General features: G+C 37.5%; 1 protein-coding gene across 1 annotated transcript in view; it reads right to left on the reverse strand.

Annotated features, from left to right (window-relative positions):
- LRP1B (LDL receptor related protein 1B) overlaps window positions 1–25,163 on the reverse strand; it is a 500,403-nt gene that overhangs the window by 188,159 nt on the left and 287,081 nt on the right. Inside the window, 2 exon segments of the mRNA XM_072419083.1 lie at window positions 1,640–1,844; window positions 6,481–6,670. Coding sequence (XP_072275184.1) covers window positions 1,640–1,844; window positions 6,481–6,670 — 395 coding nt within the window.

Consider the following 25,163-nt stretch of genomic DNA (forward strand, 5'->3'; position numbering starts at 1 on the left):
CCATTCTATTCCAGAACACTATTTGAGAAGTCAGGCACTGATATTGGATAATAAGGACTGGTTACCAATGAGCAAAAGTATTCATTAGGGGTTGTGGGAAGGGTTCCACGGAGGCCTGTTTCAAAAAGCACCCCTTTTCTCTTCAAAACATGCAACCAATGCAGAATTGTAGTTGACAACAACATTCAACAGACTCTTAAATACTCCTGTTCAAATGAACCCTTTATGCACACATTTGAACAGTGGATCATGGTCCAGTTTCTAGAAGCAACAAGTTGATTTGGCCATGCAGTTGCTTTTCCTCATCTGGAGGAAGAACTGAACTACCACTGCAAAAGCAACCCGTTCAAACACATTAACCTGCAGTGGGGTTTGTCGCTACTGAAAACATAACAGCAGTTTAGTTGCTTTTTGCCTAGAAGCAGCTAACTGCATGGTTTTCCACCTTAAGAGAGGCCCGTAGCAGGCAAATATGCGGAGGGGCTGCTTGACAGGCGTGCTCAGACTGCCCAAGAGAAGGGGGGAAAGGGTTAAGGTTTGAATTACAGAAAGAGGAGGTGGAGAGAGAGGGTCGGGTCGGAAGTAAAGGGGGTGGAGAGAAGAAAGGGTGAAAGGAGGGAGAAACAGAAATTAAGGACAGTTTTTGAAGGAAGTAATCTCCCACCCACCCATCCTGTTATAAGGAGTGGGGTAGGCGGTTGAGGTTTGGTGGAAGGTAAGAGTCCTGGGTTAAATTATGGTGGGGGGGCACCCAAGTTTGTGGGCCCCCCCTTTAAGTGGTGAACGGTGGAAGCCCCTGAGGTGGTGCTGTGCTGCTAGGGGCCAGAATGGCATGGCGGTATTGGTCATCATTGGAGATGTAATGGTGTTGCTGACTTCACCTTCCGGACCTGCAACCTAGTTGTTTGGGGTAAAAATAGTTGGTTCTGTTAGAAATTGGATTTATGGTAACAAAGGGGTTAATTTATAGTTTATATGGATGTTATTTAATTGTTAATTTATTTTGTTATTTAAATGCTATTTGTTGTTTGTTTTAAGTGTGTGTTGCAGATATATATGCAGAGTTAAATTTTTGGAAATTGTTAAGTTGTTAATCTATTGTTAAATAAACGGCTGCTTGCCAGCCATTTTAAATGCAACAGGTTGCAGTATGTTATTGGGAAGAGTGTAAGAAAGGGGGGGAGGGGGCAGGCAAGTGAGGGGGGGAGGAGTTTAGGTGTGGGGGGAAGTTTGGGGACAAAGGTACGAGCTACCCTAGTCAAGTCTAAAAGAGGTCTACATAGCACTGATTGTATGTTCAGATTTTGACATTTTACTTTAGGTGCTAAGCCCTCTCCACCATCTTTATCCAGTCTAGATGTATGGAAAATGTAGTAATGCATGACAAAGACAGACACCTTTTTGAAGTCTGAGCTGTAAGTGCACACAAGCTCTATAGAAGGTCAGTAAGAGGGCGGTAGAAATGTTCATCTCACTAAGCTTTCTGCTGTTATACTTCCTTTCACTAAGCTTCCTGCATTAGCAATCTGCAAGGCAACTCAGAATGCAATTTGTGCTTTAGGCAACATATGTTTTTACTATAAAAAATCAATTGACCCCTGTTTTTGCATTTGTTTTAATATAAAGTTGTTTTACTTACATGTCTGTGTGATCCATCATATTCACACCTCTCTATCTTGCCCAGGCTGCCATCAGAATAGTACAATTTTTCTGCAGAGTGGTCAATGGTCAGGCCGTTTGGAGTGACAATGTCCGTACTGATAATCACCTGGGCATTCTTCCCAGATAAGGTGGATCTCATGATGCTGGGGTGCTGCTCATTCCAGTTAGTCCAGAACATTAAACTGTGAAGATATAGAAAGTGATTATAAAGAGTCATTATAAATGGTAAAGAGATAACAGATAAAATGAACACAATGGCACTGGATTAATAGAAGAATAGAGACTATTCAGTTAATAAAATATTCAATGAACTTAGGGAATAAGGTGAAGTTTTTTCAATTGCAACAAACTAAATATTTTTGCAAAAATCTTATATGGTATTTGTCCCATGTTCAATTGGGTAGTAAAAAGCCTCTACTTCTAAATCATCCACCAGTCAAATGCCATCTTTGTGATGAGTGGATGGGACTAAATTCTGATCCTGTTTTGTACCATCTATAAATTAAACTGACAGTTTGCACATTGACTAATGGTAAACAACTTTTTTTTTGCAATTTGCACAATGAAACAGAAAGATAATAAAAGTTTTTAAACTTTCATAGACATAGTTAGAGCAATAGCATCCAAAGTGAAGTCTTTGTTTTAAAAAAAAAAAGTTTACATAAAGCAAATAGTTTTGTTTTTTTAATTCTCAGGAATGGCTCACAACCCTGTTATGTTTTTCTTTTAAATCTGTTTCTTATCCATTGATAAGATTTCTTTCCCCACAGGGATAGGAAATACCACCTTTTAGAAAGGTGACACCAAAGCAGGTTTACCCATCGCAAAATTTACACTCACTTTTTAACTGTAATTACTTAACTATTTTGGATTTTCCCCAAAAATTATTAAAGCACTTGAGTAACTGTTGGAAATGATAGGGTATACCCAATACCTACACATCTTTTTTATATTCTCCGTATCAAGAACTACAGCTACTATAGCTCAGACATTTCAGCACACTGTAAAATCAGTATATATATAGCAAACTATTATGACATACCTGTTTTAAGAATAAAGCTAAGTTAAAATGAACAGAGAAGTCGAAGTATGTTTATCACTTTCTTACAGCTATGAACAGAGCTGTCATCAATGAGGGGACGAGGGGTAATTCTGTACTGGACCCTGATTTAAAGAACTTTGATATGCTGCAACTTTTAGACATAGGGAGGGGACCCTAAAAGTTTATAATGTATGGGGCCCAAACATTTTTGATGGCAGCCCTGGCTATGAACCATGGCCACAGATTAAACATTGTAGCATCTCATCGGCAGCTCTCTTAGGGGTGCTAGTTGGTGAGGGAGAACTACCTGCGGTTGCCCACTGTAAAATCCTGGAATGTTGGTTCATTCAGTACCAGCACAGCAGTTGGGGCTCTTGAGCTACTGGCAAGGTGCCAACCTCCAGGAGTGGCCCTGAAATCTATTGCCACTCTTAACATTCAGTTATTTCAATATGAATTGAGCTGCTGCTAGTTAAGTCTCTTAAAATAAAAAGTGCCAACTACCCAGAAATTTATATTGGCATCCATAATACTAAAGTTATTTCCATCTGTTTAACTGACTGGAGAATAGCCAACGCTTGTCAATATAATCAGTATAAAAGTTAGGGGAAATTAATGCAACCATATTTGTAACCATATTAGTAATCAGGACTTTCATTTTAGATTAGTATATTGTATATCAGCAGGCTCTTTTCCAAGTTAGGTAAAAGTAATATGGCCCAAATAGTATTCAGCACTTACATTTTAGGTTAATATGTTGAATAAAAGCTGGCCCTTGTCCAGGTTGGGTAAAAGTAATATGGCCAGATTGTCAATTTTTCTTCTTTTCTAATAGATATTTAGATTTAGAAAAGCAAAGAAATTTTCTACTATAAAAAACAGCACAACAAATCTAACTTTATTCAAGCAAACTGTTCCAATATTAATTTAACACATGACTTCTTCATGTGTGTAGCTTTGTGCCACATAAACATATAGCCCATGGCAGCATTTATCACTATGTCTCCAAGAAGATGTAAAGAGTGGTCTAAGACATGTCCTCAAGGGTATCAAGTACACCGTACGTTAAAAAATGAATGGTCCTTGAACTTAACATTTGTTTTAATGTCAAAAACAACATTACACTAAATGAAATGTAGCTTTGGATGAGCAGGCTGACATGATTTCATTTAGACAAACACATGGCTCTTCTCAACGTGAATAATGTGGCGATGGGTCATTAGGCTTTAAAACTAATAACACAAAACAGCTGAGGTGGTTATTGAAAAACCCTTTAAGGATTTGATGATTTTGGATTCATGGGGGATATTCCTGAGACGTCTGTTTTTTGCAGCATCTTTTTTATTCTGGGATCATTAAATATACTGCATTTCACACAAAGATAAATAAAAATTCAATGAATAATAATTAACATAAAATGGGCTGTTTTAGTACTATGCTGTGGACGTTCAGTTATGTAGTTTAGATTTACACCGGGAAATGCACTATAAACATATTTCAGATTCACATTATGATTTAAGAACACATATCTAAATCCAGTTGTTGCTTAGCTTATTTTAACAGCTTTTAAGAAGTAACTTCCGATTAGACTTTATTTAAAATTGGACAACCAATGAGAACAAAAAAAGAGTTTTAAAACAAACGCTCACTCACCTTTTGAACCCAGTTGTGCTTAATACTATTCTAAAACAACCGTACAAATTACAGCAATGGGCCTGATTTATTACGGCTATCCAAGGCTGGAGAGGATACACTTTCATTAGTGAAGCTGGGTGATCCAGCAAACCTGTAATGGATTTAATATTTTCTATTTGCTAGCAAATGTTTTGAATCCAGGACCAGATCCATTCTAGATTTGCTGGATCACCCATTTTCACTGATAAAAGTGTATCCTTTCCAGCCTTGGAGAGCTTGCTTTCTGACAGATTAAAAACACATTCTCTGTGTACGTTAGCAGGGAGGCTGCCATGATTATGTTGACAATATTTCTGCTCTTTTGATGTTAACTATAATTCTTCAGAAGCAATATGGCTATTGCTACAGAGGTGAATACTGGCTTTTTCTAAATGTGTTTTACAGTTTATTCAGAATATGTATATACTTATTGTATGTGTAGTATGGTCATATGAACAAAATATTTGAGCACTGGGCCTGATTTAAAAAAAGCTCTCCGAAATTGGAGAAGATAGACTATCATGGGAGAACCTGGATGATCCAGCAAACTTGGAACTTGGATTGAAATGTTCCAGTCCTGCAACACAGAAATTATCCAATTCTGCATTGGATTTATTCAAGGTTTCCTGGATTGTCCAGGTTCTCCCATGATATTTTATCATCTCCAGTCTTGAAGAGCTTTAATAAATCATGCCTAAAGTGTCTATAACATATACAAATATGGCAGGTTAAATTTGAACATTTCCATCGTTGAAAATTTACTTTTAATGCATATCCTTAGGTATTGGGTATTGTACAGGACAGGTAGTATCTACTACCAAAAAAATATTTGTTTTTGTTGACCTAATTAACAAAATCAAGTTGGTCTAAAAAGTGGAGAACCTCTAAATAGTGATGCCACAAATGTATATTTTATTTGAGACAGGTGCCATCATTCAATAGCTTTTTAATGGACTCTAGTGAAATCTCTACGCTTGACCTTTTAGGTATAAACATGTGTCTTGTCACTGCAAGAGAGTCAAACATTATCTTCTGGTTTTCAGTTGATTTAACATTATGAGAAATACAAAATAGCTCATAACACCCAAAAGTAGAAAGGTTGTTTACATACCCCTAAAATTTCATAGTGGCCAAGAATAATGTTTTTTTCCATTAGAGTTTAAAGGAAATACAAGATTCTTTTAGACTCCATATATAGCTTAAATATAACTGAAGTTTTAAATAATTTTAAGAAAGTATCATTTACAAGTACTTTTAAAGCGGACCTAAAATCAAAATGTTTACTTTACATAAAAGGGTAGACAACCCTTGTTTTGAAAATTAAAAATTTTGATTATTCATTTTTTTTTTAAGTGGAACACCTTTCCCTTCTGTCTTGATTGCTGCGGCAATCAAGACAGAATGGGGGCGCAAAGTTTCCTGGGATTCCTATGTCACGCATCCTGGTAGGCTCTTGGCTACTCTCAGAAGAAGCCCTTTCATGGGGAACAATAAAATGTGCAAGGAGATCAGCAATCTTTTTTCCCAATCTACGTCACCCGATCTCACGCCTGGGCAGTGCAAAATCGGGTGACTCAGGAAGAAGAACCCTGAAGAAGAGAGAAGAAAATGTCAGCGGAGCCCGGTCGAAGACAGATACTGTGACAACATGGGACCCAACCAAAGAAACCTCCCAACGGATAGACAGATCTGCAGGATTAAAGGTAAATGTGTTTTTTTTTTGGGTTTAGTTCTGCTTTAAGTAAATTACATGAAGCAGCTTTCATTTTTTGGCTGTTGTTTCAGTATCTGTAAAATACTAGAAAAATGTTGAACTTATGCCGTGTTTTGTAATATAAAATGTAGTAGATATAATCTGTCAGAAAAGTGAAAAACAGGCAATATACACATTTAATAAAAAAAATGACTTATAGGTGTCACTTGAAATCTGTCAGATGCTAATTGGCCCCGTTGCTAGAAATATGTTATTCAGTAAAAAAAGGTTAAATGTGAATATCTCATAAACCGCTCATCCTTACAAAGAAACATCTGCTCATAGAAAACTTAAAATGCATTAAAATTTAAAGACATAAATTATTAAGAATTTGAATGAATTTGCATACTTCTGGCATTCATCGAGGGCGAGGACGTGGGGGTGGTCATCTTCAGACATGCTGATAACAGCCTCCCTGTTGAAGGCCCCTCTCCGACTCTGATCTACCGTGTGCCGGGTGATGGATGAGGTTGTGGAGCTTGTCCAGTAAAGAGTATCCCAGGCTCGGTGATAAGCCAGACCTTCCACAGAGCCCACATCTGTTAAAAACACCATTGAAAAAAAATTCATATTACTTCATGCTGTCAGACAACCTGGAAAAAAATGTCTACTTTCACTCCAATGGTGTAGGAGTTAATTAATGAACCAAAGTAAATAATATTAGATTAAAAAATTAAAAAAAATGTAAAAAAAAAAGTATTTGAAGTAGAATTATAGGCAAATCTTAAAAATCAGCATTCCTATACATGGCATAGAGTCAAACTGCATTGTTCAAATTAGAATTGACTTCCTTGCTTATAAATGGTGATCCATGGTGAACAGTTAAAGCAGGGGCAGAGGGGTGATGCTTATTTCTCTGTAGTGAAACCAGTACAATGTTGACATCTTGAAATGAAATATTTTGCAGGTTACCAATGCACACAAGTTGCAAGGACACTGGATTTCTGGCAAGATCCTCAAGCATTTTTTAGTACTTACAGAAAAAAACCCAACATATTACACTTTTTGTTTTTGGGTTTAAATAAGCTGTAAGCACAAATATTCCACCAACAAATCCCTGAGGAATAAAAGTAGCTGCCATGGAATGGAATTTCTCTACCAAAGGATGACTGACCCTTTGATGGTGAAAAAAATTAAACCACTGCATTTAGTGGGGGCATTTACAGTTATTGATTATATATGTGGAAGGCCTACTTCATTTTCATTTCAAGGATATATTTATATCATTTAGAAAATCAATGCAATGAAGCTGATTAAAGTATGACATAACCCTCATAAAAACCAGCCACACTAGCTGTTTACCAACCTTTTTTAACAAAAGATTGGTGCACCATCCGTTTCAACCCATGTTTCTTCAAGTTTTAACATGAGGATCCCTTGAAATAACTTCCTGGTGAACCTCTTCTATAAATACAATATCAATAGCTCACAGTACAATAGTGTGGTGGTCACTAGAAAAAATGCTGCTTACATTGTTGGCCAGTGTGAAGAATTTTGGATAGCCAAAAAGATCATTGGTGTCATTTAAACTGACTGAGAGTCAAAGATTGCTCATTACTCAAGGAACCCCTAGTAACCTCTGGAGGACCGTAGCATTCTATGGAACACTGCTTTAGACTTTGGGTGCAGGATAAAAAAATGCCCAATAAGGCCTTTACATTGCTTTAGACCAGTGTTTCTCAATCTTTTTTTAACATGGAGGAACCCCTTAAAATAACGTTCAAGTATTCAGGGAACCCTAATTCCTATATCCACAGCTCACAGTATATTAGTGTGGTGGTCCGTGGGAAGAATGCTTTTTTCAAGGCTGGCCAGTGAGCAGAATGTCACCACTACAGATAGCCAAAAAGATCATTGGCATCACTATCCTGAGAGACACAAATCATTCATTGCTTAAGGAACCCTTAGCAACACAGCTCTAGACATGCAAAAGGCTCAATACTTAGCCATTACAAGCTTGCTGGGAGCAAGATAACTCATAGACTCCCGCAGACTTTAATTCATATTCAAACATAAAAAATGGCAACTTTTTTGCATCCATACATTCTTGTTTCCGGAAAGCAAATCAGACCATGACACCCAGGCCTGTAGTCTGGCTAAAGCCATGTCCAAGATTCCTCAAAAATTACTGAGTCACTAATTAACACCAAGAAAAATTGCTTAGGTAGGATAGACAGAGAAAAAAGCTTTTACTTAGCACCATGAAATCAACTCTAATATAAGAGCTAATAATTATTTTAACACATTTGGACGTCTAATTAATTATGTGCATTGTGATACGAACATTAGAACAATTTCCATTAAGTGCCAATTGTACTGTTCGTAATGGAATAAAACAGATTTAAAGCTATTAATAAAAGATAGAACATTTATTGAAAAAAAAATGCCTGTACATTTTCTTTTAGCCCCTGAAACACCTGACATTTATTAATCTAATGACACAAGAGGGCAGGACTTAATACAAATTTGTTATCTTAAGCACTTATTCTGACGCCGATCCACAAAGTTGGTGACCTTCATTGTAACAGTTCATAACTGTATGAAGAAGAAATTCTGCAACCTTAGCTGTGCCTGTGAGGTACATATTCATTATTCCTGACACTTCCTAAACCTTTTCTACAAAATGACTTTGACAGATCCTCGTCGGCTGAGACTTTCATGCCAAGTCAGCAAGAAGCCACTTGTGCCACCATCGGGAAGAAACAGATGTTACTTTATCTTATGGAAGTTGTATATTCTTTGACAGCATAATGGATAGGTACATCCATGCATATTATATATCTATAGGCTTGAAATATTGATGAAAGCAAACTGTTATTTTATACGACTTATGTATCTGCACGCACTAAGCCGTCACACCCTGCATATGTACTAATTAAACATACAGCAAGAATGCGACAGATGTGTGTATGCATATTTAAAGGAGTTTTATGCATTCAGGATTACCTTATGGGGCTTTAGGTATTTAAATTAATTTATTGGCTTTTACGTTCCGTGACGCAATATCTGATAAGCAAATCTATTTTTCTATTGGGCTACTGGTTGCATATTTTTGTATAAAACGGAGCTAACCCCAAAATTCAAAACATGTTTTCTAAAGTACTGCATTCCATAAGCCCTTGCCATTTTCATTTCTGTACTTCTTGCTCCTTTTAACTTCTTTTTACCCATGTCTAATTGGATGATACAAATGATGGCTACATTCACATTGCTTGATAGTGATACCAGTGGACCAAAACTATTGAAATGGCCACTGGTACTCTGACCAAGTGTCCTTGACGCCTTTGGATCACTGGAAGTAGGCTGAATGCCACCCTACATCTTCAACCCCTAAGAAAATTGTTGATGTACCAACAGAAAGGAAAAGGTTATTCTATCTCTACTAAAGAACAATAATTTTCCTTTTTTCTGCAGTTGACAAGTGGAAGTGCAGAAAGGCAGAGCCACTTTAAAAAGACTTCTGAACATTTAGACTTATCTGTATAAAAGTCATGTAGATGTAAACCACGAGCTTCTACTTTCAAAGCTCCCAGATCGATATGTTGGATGAAGAAGATCCAAATGTTCTTCAACGTACATCACCTCAGATATTTATATATTCATTCACCTTTAAGAAGAGTCATGGTTTCAAAGAACTTCACTGACATACTGCAGAATTTTCTAAAGGCATGCTATTTCTTGCTTGCTTTCAGCAAAAAATGCAAAAGTAAGGGGTTTATTGCTCAATAATAATTTCATTATGTCATTGTATCAATTATGCACCTACCACCACTCGTTTAGATATTACAAATATAGGCTAATGTTACATGGAGCCATATACTCCATGTTTTTGAGCATCAGCAGTGAAATGTACAGAAACCATGGCTCCTAATAGTAGACTTTGGGAAGTAAGGACCACTGGGAAAAAAAGTCCTTCTTACAAAAAAAGGACCTACATAGTATCACTTTTTAACACAGCTCAGTATGAAATCTCTTAAAAATGATAATACAAATCTCATTTGGTGTGCACTTCGCTTTTTTCTTTTTTTCCTGATGGTGAGCACTTAGTTTAGAAAATCTCTTGCTGCCGTTTCATATTAGTGGAAGGTTTTACAGGTATAGGTAGGTTATGTAAACTAGGTAAAAAGAAGTTCATGCTTGTAAAAGAAGAAAATAATTATTTTTTTTCCTACCTGCGAAAATAGATCCCAGTTTTCTTCTAACTTTTTTTATGAGGTTCTCTTTTCTATAGAAATGTAAAGGTTTGCTCCACCATTCTCTTCTCATTGTTCTTGACATATGGACAACTGGACATACGATTGAAGGCTTTACAAATGTGTTTCCTTTAGTGTGGACACCGATTTAGGTAGGAAGGTGCTCATCCTGGGCCTTTGCTCACACGGCTGGTCCAGAGAGGAAAGCCAGTAAGGGGTGCTATTCTCTCGTGTTTCTAGTCATTTATTGAATTCACCTAATTATGTTAGATCTTTAAAGTTGACCATCATTTGAATATTCAAAGATGACTGGCAATTAAACAAAAGTACATTAGCGTAATCAGAGAGCAAGCTCCCAGTTCCTGACAAATACCAGGTATCATCTAAATGAATGCAAAGCTAATTTGCCATTGAATTAATAAACACAAGCCATTCACCTGCTCTGACATCTCACGTTCCATCAGTAACGGGCACTAGAGCAGCTGATTAAACATCTACACAACAGCAGACAATATCTTATGATTTACAGAGGGAATGCAAGAGCGATTCCCATCATTACACTGCCAAATACCATCTATCACTTTTACTGAATTTAACGAAGATGGATTACATCCTAAAGGAGAGATGCAAGCTATAAATATATTCATTCTGATCTTCATCTGACTTTCCCCTACAAGAGACATGCAACAAATCAATAATTGAAGAACACACACTTCTGATCCTTTGTTCTAAATTAATTTTTTTAGAAGAAGAAAATTCGTTTGGTACAATGACAAAAAGGGAAAGAGTCAGTGGTGAATAAAACAGATGTACATGAGAACAAAGAGGTCTCTTTACACGGTAAACTTTCACTTGCAGTTTAGAAAAGTAGAAAGTTTGTTCCATAGAAACCTCTCACAACTTGGAAAGAAAAGTTTTTGGCATGCATTGACAAATAGGTCTTTTTGTAAATGCTACCAGTCCAAAATAGGGTTGTAAAAGTTTTCTTGACAGAAAACTCATTTTAACAAAAATCTTACCCATAAGATTATAGGCACATTAAATGAATTTATTGCAAGGTATTCACTTGTAAAAGTCCCTCTTTTATGTGGATCCAAAAAAGCCAAAGGGACTGCTCTGCCGAGTGTCAATATCCTGGTTGTGGTGTCAACAACCCCAGTTGCTAAAAAATCCTCATTGATCATTCCTTAGTAAATACTTACAAGGTTTTGTAGAGTGGTTAAAGGAAAGGGAGAGGAGCTGGGACAGGACAAAGAGTAATTAGAGAGGAGCAGATTATATAGTGAGGGGCAGTTCCTAATAACCACAAGCCTCAAACAGGAACCCTCCTTGCTGTTTAAAGACCTTTGCCTGTTGTTTTAGTAAATATTGGAGAGCACTGCAATAATGGGTGCAGAAGCAGTTTCTGGTAACCAGCAACCAAAAGGCACCATGTTTTGGTAAACAGTAGGTAATGCTCCTATTAGTTTTTGGTTTTTAACAAAAATTTTCTGTAAACAGTATTGTAAAAGCCACTCCTGCATGGCTTAAAAAAATGGAACAATACAGGAAAAATAACAAGTTTTCATCAATTTTTAAGCAGGTATCTAAATAAATCTGATTGATATAAAGTGGTGTACAGCAATAATCCAGGTAATATTATCAATATCAGGGAGATGTGGATCATTTAGATACAATGCAATGCATACGGAGGAGACAGAACGCCACTGAAAGGAAATCCCTCTCCTCCGCAATGCATATGGAGGAGAGGGAACGCCCCTGAAAGGAAATCCCTCTCCTCCGCAATGCATACAGAGGAGAGGGAACTCCCCTGAAAGGAAATCCCTCTGCTCTGCAATGCATACAGGGGAGAGAGAATGCCCCTGAAAGGAAATCCCTCTCCTTCGCAATGCATATGGAGGAGAGGGAACGCCCCTGAAAGGAAATCCCTCTCCTCCGCAATGCATACAGAGGAGAGGGAACGCCCCTGAAAGGAAATCCCTCTCCTCTGCAACGCATACAGGGGAGAGAGAATGCCCCTGAAAGGAAATCCCTCTCCTTCGCAATGCATATGGAGGAGAGGGAATGTCCCCTTACCCCCGCATGCGGCTCCAGAGCCACGGGTTGCCGACCGCTGTCGGCCGGGATTAGGCCATCTCGACCAGGGGGCGTTAGGCCGGAATAGACTACTGGCTAGGCCGTATCTGGCCTAAAGGCCGGAGTTTGCCGACCCCTGATTTAGATGTTCGGATGTTCTATGTTCCATGATGTCAGCTACAAGACTTAAAGATCTGCCCATCTTTAGATCAGATAGTTCATGTTAAAATTGAACTCCAGACAGTTTTTAAAGACTTGATAAAGTGATGTTCTGTAGGTATAAAATTACCATTTTTATAAATGCAAACAGTATAAGTATTTGAATTTGACCAGCTATCTTTTTGCAGTCCCCTATACAGCAGGGTTTAGAAAGGGGGAGAAGAGAGAGAAGCAGCCAAGGGAGCCAATGCAATGCTCATGTGCTTACAAAAGCACAAACAAGACTGATAAATGTTTCCTAAATGCTGCTGTGAAAACTCAGGTCTCCTATGCAGCGAGACAGGGTCTGTTTTGTAAATCTCAGGACTGGATGCATAGGAAAGTCTCTTGGCAGGTATATCATCCTCAATACATGCATTTTGTATCTGTATATTTGTCTGCTCTCCTGGGTTTAGTTTAATGTTTATTCAAAATTCTGACTAATATTTTGGTTTTGCACAAGGTAAGCTGAATCAAATGCTGGCTTTGAACATCTACATGGAACTCTAGGAGGTGGAGTATCCCCAACTGCCTTTCCAGTACTGCCCAACTGCCTTACCGATCTGAAATATCAAAATGGGGCTCTGCTATATCTCTCCATAATAGGGCACAAATATATAAATACATAATCACAAAAATTACAAAAATACATATAAAACATATCCCACAAATAATTATTGCCCACAATTTACACAGCACAGTCATATATTATGTTGATATGCAGTCAAATTACATGACACTTTGCTGTAAGTACATGAATTTTGCTTTAGGTTTGGTGCTTGTACTATAAACGTGACATGAATATTTGTAAAGTATCCTGCTAGGCAGCTACACTCACCAGAAGTTCATTTAATTTTTAAACTGGGAAAATAAAAATATAACCTATTTTGGAAGTATTGTGTAGTTTCTGCTATTGAGCAGTAGTTTCTGCTAGAAATACACAGGACACACTTTTCAATAGTTTAGACGTTATGATTTGCTAAAAACAAATAATTTTGAAAATAATCATTGTAATAAAAGCTAGGGCTTTTCTGTAAAAATGATGACTGAAAAGGAAAATAACATTGATTGGAAAAGGGTGTTCTTTTTATTCCTTTAGCACTGGTAGAAATCGCAGGTGATCGACAGCCACATCAAGCGGTACAAAACAATTGGTGGCGGCATTCTGAATGATTATCAACTGGTGCAAAGCATTAAAATGTCAAATATTCCTAAATGATTTTCGATCAGGTACATAGTGATCATTGTTTGGATCGAGAATACATCTTATAGTGTATGCCCGGCATTGACGTCATCTTTGTTTTGAGATGGAATTCTCTTCTTATAAGAGAAAGGGGAAAAAAATTATTATTTTTAAATTATTGAGATTATCAATTATTTCATAGTATTGTATGTCTTTAATCCAATAATCAACCAAAATGCTGCCAACTGTTAGTTTTGTACCCTAAGGATCCCTTAATGTAATTTTCAGGTCATTGGGAATTCCTGCCAAAACCACAGGAGGTAGATGGAAAAAATATACCTTACAATGAGGGTAAACAATGCCCCCTTAAAGATAGCTAAAAAGAGTTTTGGTGTGACGCTACTGATTGGCCACAAAATTATGAGGTCACTAAGACATGGGAGGTCAATGATCCATCGTAATGTTTATGTAAAGTGTGTAACAAATTCTTACTGTCAGATTCATTAGTTTGTTATACACTTTAGATGAGGACTAAAATGCCATCCACTGGTAGCTTATAAATTAATCCTATTTATTATTTTTAAAAGCAAATGTAGAAAAAAAATCATAAAATGCAATAAGAAAGAAAAAAGAGGACTTTTTGGGCTCTTTTTAGGTGCCAAAAAGGTCCCTTTATTGCTTTTTATTTGATTTCAGTATATACGATTAGGAATTTGGCATTACAATCTGCAAATAGGCTACTTTATGTACATTTGTTTAGTTGTTTTGTTGGGATTTTTATTTAGCAACATTAGTTGCTAAATAAAATGCTATACATACTTGAGTATAAATCGTAAAATAGTTTTCCCCTAAACTACTATTAAAAGGGATCCTAGTTTATACATAGGTCATACCACTGGATGACATTGTCTCTTCATGTAAAGTGTGTAATAAGCTCTTGCTGTCAGGTACAAAAGTTTGTTACACTTCTGTTACACAATGCCTTCTACTGCTAGCCTCTAAACTATTCCATTTGTTCCTAAAAAGTCAATATAAAGGAACCACTTTTCTGTGGATTCATTTCCCATGGTCCAAAAAATGTGGATGTGGTAGGGGTATGTGATTTGCTTACATAATATAAGCTAAAAAGTGTCCCTGTTTCCTATATCTAAAAGTTGGGTAGCATGTGGTTATGTGATTACCACTGTGTAGAACTACGATTATACCGCTATCCTCGTTACATAAGAAAAATAAAGAGAATCTTTCTTGATGACAATCTGTACAAAAATACAATTCTTTTACAAGGAAGATGGAGTGCCAGGACTACTTTGAGGACAATAACTTAAAGCCTAAATTGCTAACTACCTCACTGCTGGCTGAGGTGTAATGTCATACAACAAAGAATAAATTAAAGCTCTGATGGTGCAATTAGTGTTAAGTAAGAATTGTAAAGGCTTCTTCTTTCATGTTATATTGCTTTTAAGACGGCAATTGCCGAGCCCCTGTTATCAATTACAATAACATTAGGGGAGCATAGCTGACACAGCAATCTCATGTAGTCTTATTGGGCAGTTCTACCGAGTGAAAAAGTGCTTCAAACAGGTTTAATTGGATAGCGGTATGAGTCAGACAAGAAGAGAAAGAGCAGACGTATCTGCATAATGACAGAAACATAAGCACCAAATATTTCATTCTGCCTCCGTTTAAAGCGCCTTCATTTACACGCCAATATTGATTAAGCTGTTTAATTGTTAAAAGTGAAATATGTAAAACTTAAACTGTGTAAATGGGGAAGGCATTCTGAAATATGAGGCAATGCTGGATATATTTGTTATAAGATGGTAACAGTGTGTACCTTAATACAAGAACAAAAATCAAATATATTGCAGCTTAAAAGTCGTTGTATAGGATGGCTGCATTCATTTTACTTTTTCCAGCTCTCTTACTTGATTTTCACCTAATAATTCTTGTTATACCCACAACTCCTGTGCTAGGGTAACAGCATTCATTTACTGCACTGTACCTATGGAGGAGCAATGTTGTCACCATGTGGCAGGATTATAAGGATGCCTTTCAATAACACAGATAAGGGATGTTTTATAGTCCATGAAAGATTTGAAAGAATGAAGCTGATTTATTGAAGAAATTTGAGCGGTTTACTTATCAAGGTCTATTATGATCTTGCAACAGATTATTCACTTAGCCTAGTGAATGTGATAAAAATAACACATACACACACACACACCTTCCATTTGTTTTTCTAAGTGGAAAAAAGAATAAATACAAATATTTAGATTATTCTTTGTATCTACATGAGCACTTTTCCTTCCCTGCTTAATGCTCCAGAATATTACATAGTTACATAGTAGTCCAACCACTAGGGAAATAAACATATCCAAGATATAAAACCCTAATAGACATAGTAGGTTCAGAGGAAGGCAAAAAAAACCCTGGTACAATTTGCTTCAACAGGGGAAAAAATTCCTTCCTGATTCCATGAGGCAATCCAATGTTCCCTGGATCAACTGTCTCTGCTACTTTTACTTTAAAGGCTTAATACCCTGTTATATTCTGTGCTTATATGAAAACATCCAGCTTTTTCTTAAAGCAATCCATAGTAGTTGCTGAAACTACTTCCTGAGGGAGCCGATTCCACATTTTCACAGACCTTACAGTGAAGAATCCCTTCCTTATCCGGAGCTTAAACTTCTTTTCCTTCAGACCCAAAGAGTGCCCTCTTGTTCTTTGTAATGGTCTCAAAGTGAATAATGGAGACGGGAGTTCTCTATATGGACCGTTTATAAATTTTTATAGGGTGATCATATCCCCCCTTAAACGTCTCTTCTCAAGGGAGAATAGATTCAGTTCAGCTAATCTCTCCTCATAGCTGAGCTTCCCCAGTCTTTTTATTAGTTTAGTTGCCCTTCTCTGCACTCTCTCCAATTCAACAATGTCCTTTTTGTGCCCAAAACTGGACTGCATATTCCAGATGTGGTCTGACCAATGCTTTGTACAGGGGAAGGATTATGTCTCCATCTCTGCAGTTTTATTCGTCTTTTAATACAAGAAATTACTTTACTAGCTTTAGATATTGCAGCTTGGCATTGCATGCTGTTATTAAGTCTATGATCTACCAGAACCCCCAGATCCTTTTCAATTTTTGACTCCCCCAAATGTTTCCCCCCTAGACAGTATGAAGCATGCATGTTAGCTCCCAAATGCATCATTTTATATTTATCTATATTAAATGAAATTTGCCACTTGGCTGCCCAATCAAACAGTACATCCAGGTCTGCTTGTAGATTATAGACATCCTGTATGGACTTAATTCCATTACATAGTTTGGTGTCATCTGCAAACACAGAAATGGTACTTTTAATCCCAAACTCTATATCATTTATAAAGATGTTAAACAGTATAGGTCCCAACACTGAACCCTGGGGTACACCACTAATAACCTTAGTTAGTTATTGTTGACCATTCAGAGTATGAATCATTAATTACAACTCTCTGGATCTTTAAGCCAGTTCTCTATCCATTTACAGATTGACTTTTCTAAACCTTTTGACCCTAACTTGCATATTACCCATCTGTGGGGTACGGTGTCAAATGCTTTATTAAAGTCCAAGTACACTGTATGAACTGCTACTCCACTGTCTACCTGTTTACTTACTTCCTCATAAAGAGAGTAAATTTGTTTGACAATTTCTGTCTTTCTTGAAGCCATGCTGACTATCACTATGTACTATGTGGTTCTTTATCAAACTATCTAGGACCTTTCCAACTATGGACGTCAAACTAACCGATCTGTAGTCACCTAGTAATGACTTTGCTCCCTTTTTGAAGATAGGAACCACATTGGCCTTACGCCATCCATGTCAGTGACTAAAAAGTTTCTAAAAATTAGAAATATTGGCTTTGAAATAACCGAGCTCAGCTCTTTGATGACACGTGGATGTATTCCATTAGGTCCTAGTGCTTTGTCAACCTTAATTTTTCCCAGCTGTTTCTCTATCATATCAATTTTGAGCCATTGTGACTCATTTAAGACAGTGATATTGCTAATATGAATTTGGACTTGAGCTCTGCCATTTTCCTTTGTGTACAGAGAGCTAAAAAAAAGTCTTTAGTAAATCTGCCTTGCCTTTATGCCCAGTTAAAATTTTGGGGGTTTGCCTTACTTTCCTTTGCAATCTGTCTTTCATTTTAAAGTTTTGCACATTTTATCTCTTTTTTACATCTTTCCTATATTCTTTATAGGTTTCAAATGATGAAGGTGATCTTTCATTTTTATATTTTTGAAATGCCCTTTTCTTGTTCCTTATGGATTTTTTCACATCAGCTGTGAGCCACAAAGGTTTAAATTTTAGCCGCTTAAACTTATTACCCATTGGAATATATTTTTCAGTGTGCTTTTGTAGAGACTTGAAACATTCCCATTTCTGTTCTGTGTCCTTTGAGGACAATATTGTCTCCCAGTCCAAGTCACAGAGAGCCGCCCTTAATAATGGAAAATGTGCTCTCTTAAAATTAAATGTTTTTATCTTTCTTGTTTTTGTAAATTGGCAAGTTCTCTCCATCCTCCCATACCTTGCATGATGTCAGATAGCTGAGACCAATTGGCCATTTGGTTTGGAGGGACTGGTTGAGAGGAGGAAGCTTGCTAAAGTAAAAGGTGAACATGTTTACCTATTTCCTTACCCTCTAGCTAAATGAACATTACCCTATGTTGTTAGCAGTTGTTTCACAGCATTTTTTATACTTCATTTACGTGAGTCTGTAGTTTAATGATCACCCACATCAAATTCTCTGGGAGACTCTCTGGTTTTCTTGTTGATATATGGCTTCTCTTGGTTACCACTACCTCCTGCCTAACCCCAAGCATTTTATTTTACCTTCTGAGCATTGCCAGCGTTCAAATTTTTTCTGATCCCAATATAAGTGCCTTGTGTTCACCAGCTGCAGAGAGGTTGGAAGGGTCTATCTCAAACTGACAAATATTCTCTATGGACCAGCCATAAGTGGACCCCATGGTCCAATTTGATGCTTATAATAAAAAAAAACTCAGTTCCAAGCAGTTAGGTGTGTCTACATATAATTACAATAGTCTACAATGAGTGGCATTGACCATAAAAAGAACCTTCATGCTGCAAGTAGACCACTGGGGGTAAAATGTGTTCACATCTAATTTAGATCTACTTCACCAAACCAAGCAACCTTGCAAGCGAAACTTTAGATTGGCAGCTATTTCTGAATTATATACTGCTAGCTTTTATGTTTTATTTTCTGTTTTCTGCGGCTGAGGAGGCAGAGAGCAATGTGAGCAATGTGCAAGCCATCATCTGCAGCATTCCGCTGCAGTGTCAGATAAGCTCTCGCCCCTCTAACACTCTTGTAACAATCTCATCCTCTATTTTTAGTGAGTAGGTCTTGATGCCAGGTGCTAAGGTGAGATAGTTTAAGCCTTATTGCTCAACTGACAAACATACCCTATAAATACTAGTATTTCTTTTATAAGAATGGACTGACATTAATCCATTTTAAATGCCTTCTGGCTACGCAGACACATATCTCAATGCTTCCAGATAAACAGGAACTCCATAACTGGTGGGTGGAAGAAACAAAGGTTGAGGTAAGGGGAGGTTATGTGACTTAGAAGCCAATAATTCTATTAGGATTAGCTTTCTATGCCCACTGTTCTGTTAATGATGTTAGTAAATAAGAGTCATAATCTCACCCACATCCTGTTCACAATGTCCAATCACTTGTTGTTGTCAACTCTGAGAAAATGTGTGCTAATGCTTCAAAGTTTTCTGGCTTTCTGTATGGATGGCCTCCTAATTATGAATTTCCACTCACATATACAACTGCATTTACCAAACACCACCCATACTTCTACATGAAATATCATCCAAACACTTGACTAAATTACATCATAGTTGTTGATAAGTAAGTAAGGAATCTCAAACTGGCTCCTGAATTCGACTGTAGGTCAGAAAGTGAGGAGGTTGAGAGCACAATGGTAAGCTGGTAAGGAAAGACACTTTTATTAGTCGTTAATTTTAATGATTTGCGAACCTCTTGCCATCATGAAATTAGGGAAAGATTGAATAAGGTTTTCCAAAAAATCCGCCATTTCTGATAACACTGGAGAACAATTTTGAACAAATTTTTTTTTTACTTCAATTTTTAAGCTTATTTACACAAAAATAGGTATGCTGATTCTGAAAGTGCAGTTAGTTTTCTTCTATCACGTCAGGTTTTTCTCCACCGCTTATCTTAATGCGATTACTGTAGCATGGATATGTATAGGCTAATTGTTTACACGCAAGACAGTGTGGTCAGAAGTTGTGCGCTGCTTTTAGTAGTGAATAAGCAAAATGTATTTTTCTACTTACACACATATTTCCTTTCTTTCAGATCATGTCTGGCTCTGTTGTTTCCCGTTGTAAGTGCCTAAACAACCCTGATTAATTTTTGTTATATCTGTTTAACCATTCCCAGTCAAAGGGCGAACATCAGCACATTTGTATAGCAAGCCTATTTGGCATATTTCAAAGTTAAACTTGGTGATCAAGATAAGCATTGGGCCCCTCATAAGGTGTGCAAATAAGGCGTAGAAGGATTACGGATGCCAATTGTTGGAGCATCTGGCGGGATTGTCCCAACACTGAACACTCCAGGAAAAGCTATAGAGTAAATTTTTACCTTAACCGCTTACCCGAATAATGTTTTACTGTAAAAAAAATGACATACAGTAACAATAAATCCTTTGTATGAACAAAAGAAATTTAAATAAACAGTACATTCAAGTTATTATTTCATTTTTTCATTGTATGTAAAATTTGTATGTTTTTTGACAAAAATGGAGGGTACCCTGTATCAGAAAAACTGGATGTGATAGCAGAAAACTTGGGTCATTTCTGGATTCACCACCCAAAAAGTAGTAAAAAACAAGTGAAAGATCTAACTCAACAAAAAATGTGTTCCCCAGTGTAATTGTACAGCTTGGCTTTGTGTGGCACATACAGGGCCAGCCATGAGTGAAAAAACTCATGCACAAAAGCATAATTGGTTGCCATCCAATGGCTAAAGGGAATTGCTGTCTTCTCAGAAGTCCTCATAGACAGCCACTGAAGACAATTTAACTCCTGTGCTTGCATGACCATCATCAGTGGCCATCCAATGGAAGAAAAGGATGACAATCTTCACGGAAGTCTGCTGTAGAGAAGAGGACAAAGGCAGTGCCATTTTGTCAAATAATGTAAATAACTCCTTGCTTCTAGTGGTTTTGTTTATGCTGTACAGTGCATGGTCGTGTAGTGTGGAACTCAACTCTGGAGTTACATCATCAGTTGCCATCTAATAGTTGAAGAGAATTGCCGTCTTCGCTGAAGACCACTGTGTAGCCGGTGACAAGATGGCATCTTCCAAGCATGCAGCCATGACAGGTCCTGGACCTGTCCATGCTGCAGAGCAACTTCACAGAGGTAAGTGAGTGCCATAATGAGCACATATACTATACATTAACACTAAATATGGCAGAAGCTCACTACCCACGAGTTTAGTTCTGCATTAACTTAAAGCCTGCTTGAAGCCTAAGGCTAATAGCACAACCCTTCAAATTTCTACCAGTGAGAATTAAAGAAATCAGCTGTTAAACCTAATTTGAACACTCAGAAATTTACAAATCACCCCAGAAAGTTATTTTAAACAGTTGGTAATTACATACCTAAGGGAATTTACTCCAGTGGTCCTCATGACAGGTGAATGATACGTTCACTTAGTGTATGAGCTTGGTTATGTGTATATTTTTGAAGTATTACCATACATTAGGAGTGACAGTGAGAATGCACTCTAACATTGCTGCACTAGATCAATATGACACATATCATTCATAAATCTATATTTACACATATGTGATCTTCTCTTTTGGACAAAAATAGAAGGAAATTGTGTTTACATAACTTAGACTTTAAGTATTAAAATTATTTAAACTTTGTTTAACTTATTTCTATTTGTAATGTGAAAATTTATTTGTTACATTTACTATGATGGAGTCTTTCCACCGTGCAACGTATGTGGTGATATTAAGTTATCCCAGAATTATTACTAATGCCAAAGACCTTTTATTGACGAAACAATCTATCACTGCCAGAAGGAACCACAGTGTCATCCCTACATTGGTAATACCGGCAGCTTTCCTTGCTTTTATCACTTAATGCTTGATTAGTTCAGTCCCAAGTGCAAATCTTAGTGCTATCATAAATTATTATTGTGGTGTTTTTTTAATTTGTGTTATTTTCATTATATCCTATTTTCCCAGTTCACATGTTAATTTGTTATGATCTTCTGATCCCTTACTTTTTAACTTTTTTGAAGTTGCAGTGGGTGATCTCTTGACATGTGCTTCAACTTTACCAATTGGCTAAATGCTGCTATTTTACTGGTGAGTAACTGACAATCATCGGTTATAAAAAATATTAACCCCACCTGCAGTTTTAGGTCACATCCCTGATGTAGACAATTGTACATATGATGAATAACCAATAAGTGGGACTTTTAAGGCCAAAAACACACAACAAATCTTTTAAGCATGACATAACATTAAAAGTTCCTATTTCTAAATATCCTTTAAAAGCCAAATAGCTCACAACAGTACCAGGCAATGCTATTTAAAACTATTTAAAATGTCTGTAAATGGAGGGATTCAGTATGCAAAAGGCTGCAAAGGTGTTCTTCTCCTAGGAACACAATCTAAATGAAAGATCTGTAAATGGTGGGATTCAGTATGCAAAAGACTGTAGGGAGGTGTTCTTCTCCTAGGAACACAATAAGGTCTGTGAATGGAGGGATCCAGAATTCGAAAGACTGAATAAAAGTTCAAATTGCTTTGCCTGGTACTGTCGTTAGAAAACGATTGTGAGCTGCATGTCATTATTATACCTTGCAACTATTAAGGCTGTTTCCCCTGGGGTATATCATCTGTCCATTTTGCTGCCTTACCGCTGCCCTGTATTCTAATGTTTGTGAGAAAATCCCCAAGTTAGGGCTTGTATCCAGAAAATCTATATCTCCTGAATCCTAAAAAGTGGGTCTCAGACAAATACAGAATGGGGTCCCCTCTTTCCATATACAGAAATATGGTCCAATCCTTCACATTTCCTTGGTATACTAAACCCATCATGGACATCATTGTTATGTTGATACATTATGCACAAGGGAACCCTTCGGTGTAGATGTCTAAGAGTACCCACTAGTGTTTTATTAATAGATATACAATGTTCGGGATGTTATTCTCATCCTTGTCCTACCTGGGTCATTAGCATCTTGTTGATGATTCTTTGGCTGCCTGCTTGGCTGCCCTGCTTGAGAAAAGTATGGGCTAAAATGAAGGTTTTTACTTTGGAGTTGTGCCGTGCTCCCTGGAATGTGTACTTAAGATTTGACTTTGGAACTATGCAACACCCCATGGGCACAGATCTGGCAGATCCGCTCCTGGTAAAAATGCAACAATGTCCATAGCATTCTGGCTATCACTAACTGTATCATGTCCTTTTAAATAATACTACTGGCCATGAGGACCAAAAAAAACACAAATACCAGGACAATATTATAACACCAGTCATGTATCTGTCGCCTGCATTCTTTTACAGCAGTACACAAAGTGTGGATATCTGTCATGCACAGAGAGACAGGACCACTGGGGGGGGGCTATGGCTTGCAGGGAGGTGGTGTGAACCCTGAGAAGGGCCAAGGGGCAGAGTCTAAGCAGTAACCAGGTTTTCTCCAGAGCCTCTGATGGTGAGGATGTTGCGCCACTGGTTACTGCCAGGTTGCAGTCCTTAGGCACACCAAGGTGGGAAAAACACGCTACCAAATCACAAAGTAGAAGGATAGTCAAGGAACACCAGGGTCGAGGCAGGCAACAAGCAAGAGAGGTCAGGTCACATGCCAGGGGTAATTTGCCAGGGATCCAGTAGGCAGACACTAGTAACACAGGGGCCACTGTGGGCACAGGGAACACAGGAGACACTGGAAGCAACAGGAGGCACAGGTGACACAGGATCCACAGACAGACAGGAACACTGGAACAGCACAGGGAAGTTGGCTAGGGACCAACAAACTGAACAACGAGGGGTTAACAGAGGAGCTGGACACAGGTAATACTGAATTAAGCGACAGGTGTATGGGAACTAGCTCACAAAACAAGGGGCTCGGGACTAGTGGAGACATTTGTGCACGAACACAGAGTGCAGTCTGTGGACTGGCTAAATAGCCAGTGCTGGTCAAAAGACTATTTTCATATTGGCCAGCGGATCGGACGAAATTGATACAGCTTAGAAACCGAGGCACACCCAGGGTCAGAACTGTCCGCATGCGCAGGAGACTGCACTTTAGTAAGGAAGAGGTAAGTGTGACAATATCAATAGTGAAGTCTAGCTTACATTGCAGACACACATACAGTACAAACATAGTTCTGTATTATTAAGGCACTACAAAACACTGGACAGGGTTTTTTCACATTTCTTGAGCTATAAAAATTGAAATGCTATGTTGACAAACACTTTTGGGCTTTTTCGTAAATGTGGAGCTCCCTGTGTAGAACTAAACCATCAACGTCATTGAGGGTTTTTTAAAAACACCTGGTATAGCTGAAAAAAGAACAGTTCACACTATATGAATTCTTTCAGCGATAGGATCTTTGCATCTGCCAACTCGGGAAATAAAGTGACAGCTCTACCAGCTGGTTATATGCTCATTCTTTGTTCGGAATCCCTCTAAATCTAACAATTGAATAAAATCCACTTTGCAGCATACACAAAGATAAACCCAAGGCAGTGACCTCTGAAACTGTACATTTTACATTCATTCATTTACATTCATAGATTAGTATTCTATGCATGTAAAAAGCTTATAACATGCCGTAATTTTTACTTAAAGCTGAATGGAATGTTAAATACCCCATAATAACATACATTGCTGAAGTACAGTATAAGCATGCAGTGTCATATCTGGCAGCATACTTTTGGACATCTGATTCCACCAAGGCAGCAACATTCAAGCTACAATGGCACCTGCTGCTAAAATTATTTTTATTGACTATTAGAAGCTTTTTGGTATATTTGTTATGTCCTGTGTAGCTAAAAGTCAGTAGTTCTATCCAACTCTGAAAGCTAATTTAGTTATTAGTATAGTGCTGTACAAGGATAGGTGTTTCTACGTAGACCAGATTTGCATACAGACTGCCATACCTAATACCCATAAAATATATACGGTAAAGAGAACTTTCTATGATCCCAACATATACAAATGGTGGGTCCACCTTTTAATATGTAGCCAGTAGGAGAGCTCAAAAATTAGTTTTGAACAAAAAAAGTGTTTTAAGGGCCACAATAAGGT

This window comes from Pyxicephalus adspersus, chromosome 7 (genome assembly GCF_032062135.1).
Source record: "Pyxicephalus adspersus chromosome 7, UCB_Pads_2.0, whole genome shotgun sequence".
Lineage (NCBI taxonomy): Eukaryota > Metazoa > Chordata > Amphibia > Anura > Pyxicephalidae > Pyxicephalus > Pyxicephalus adspersus.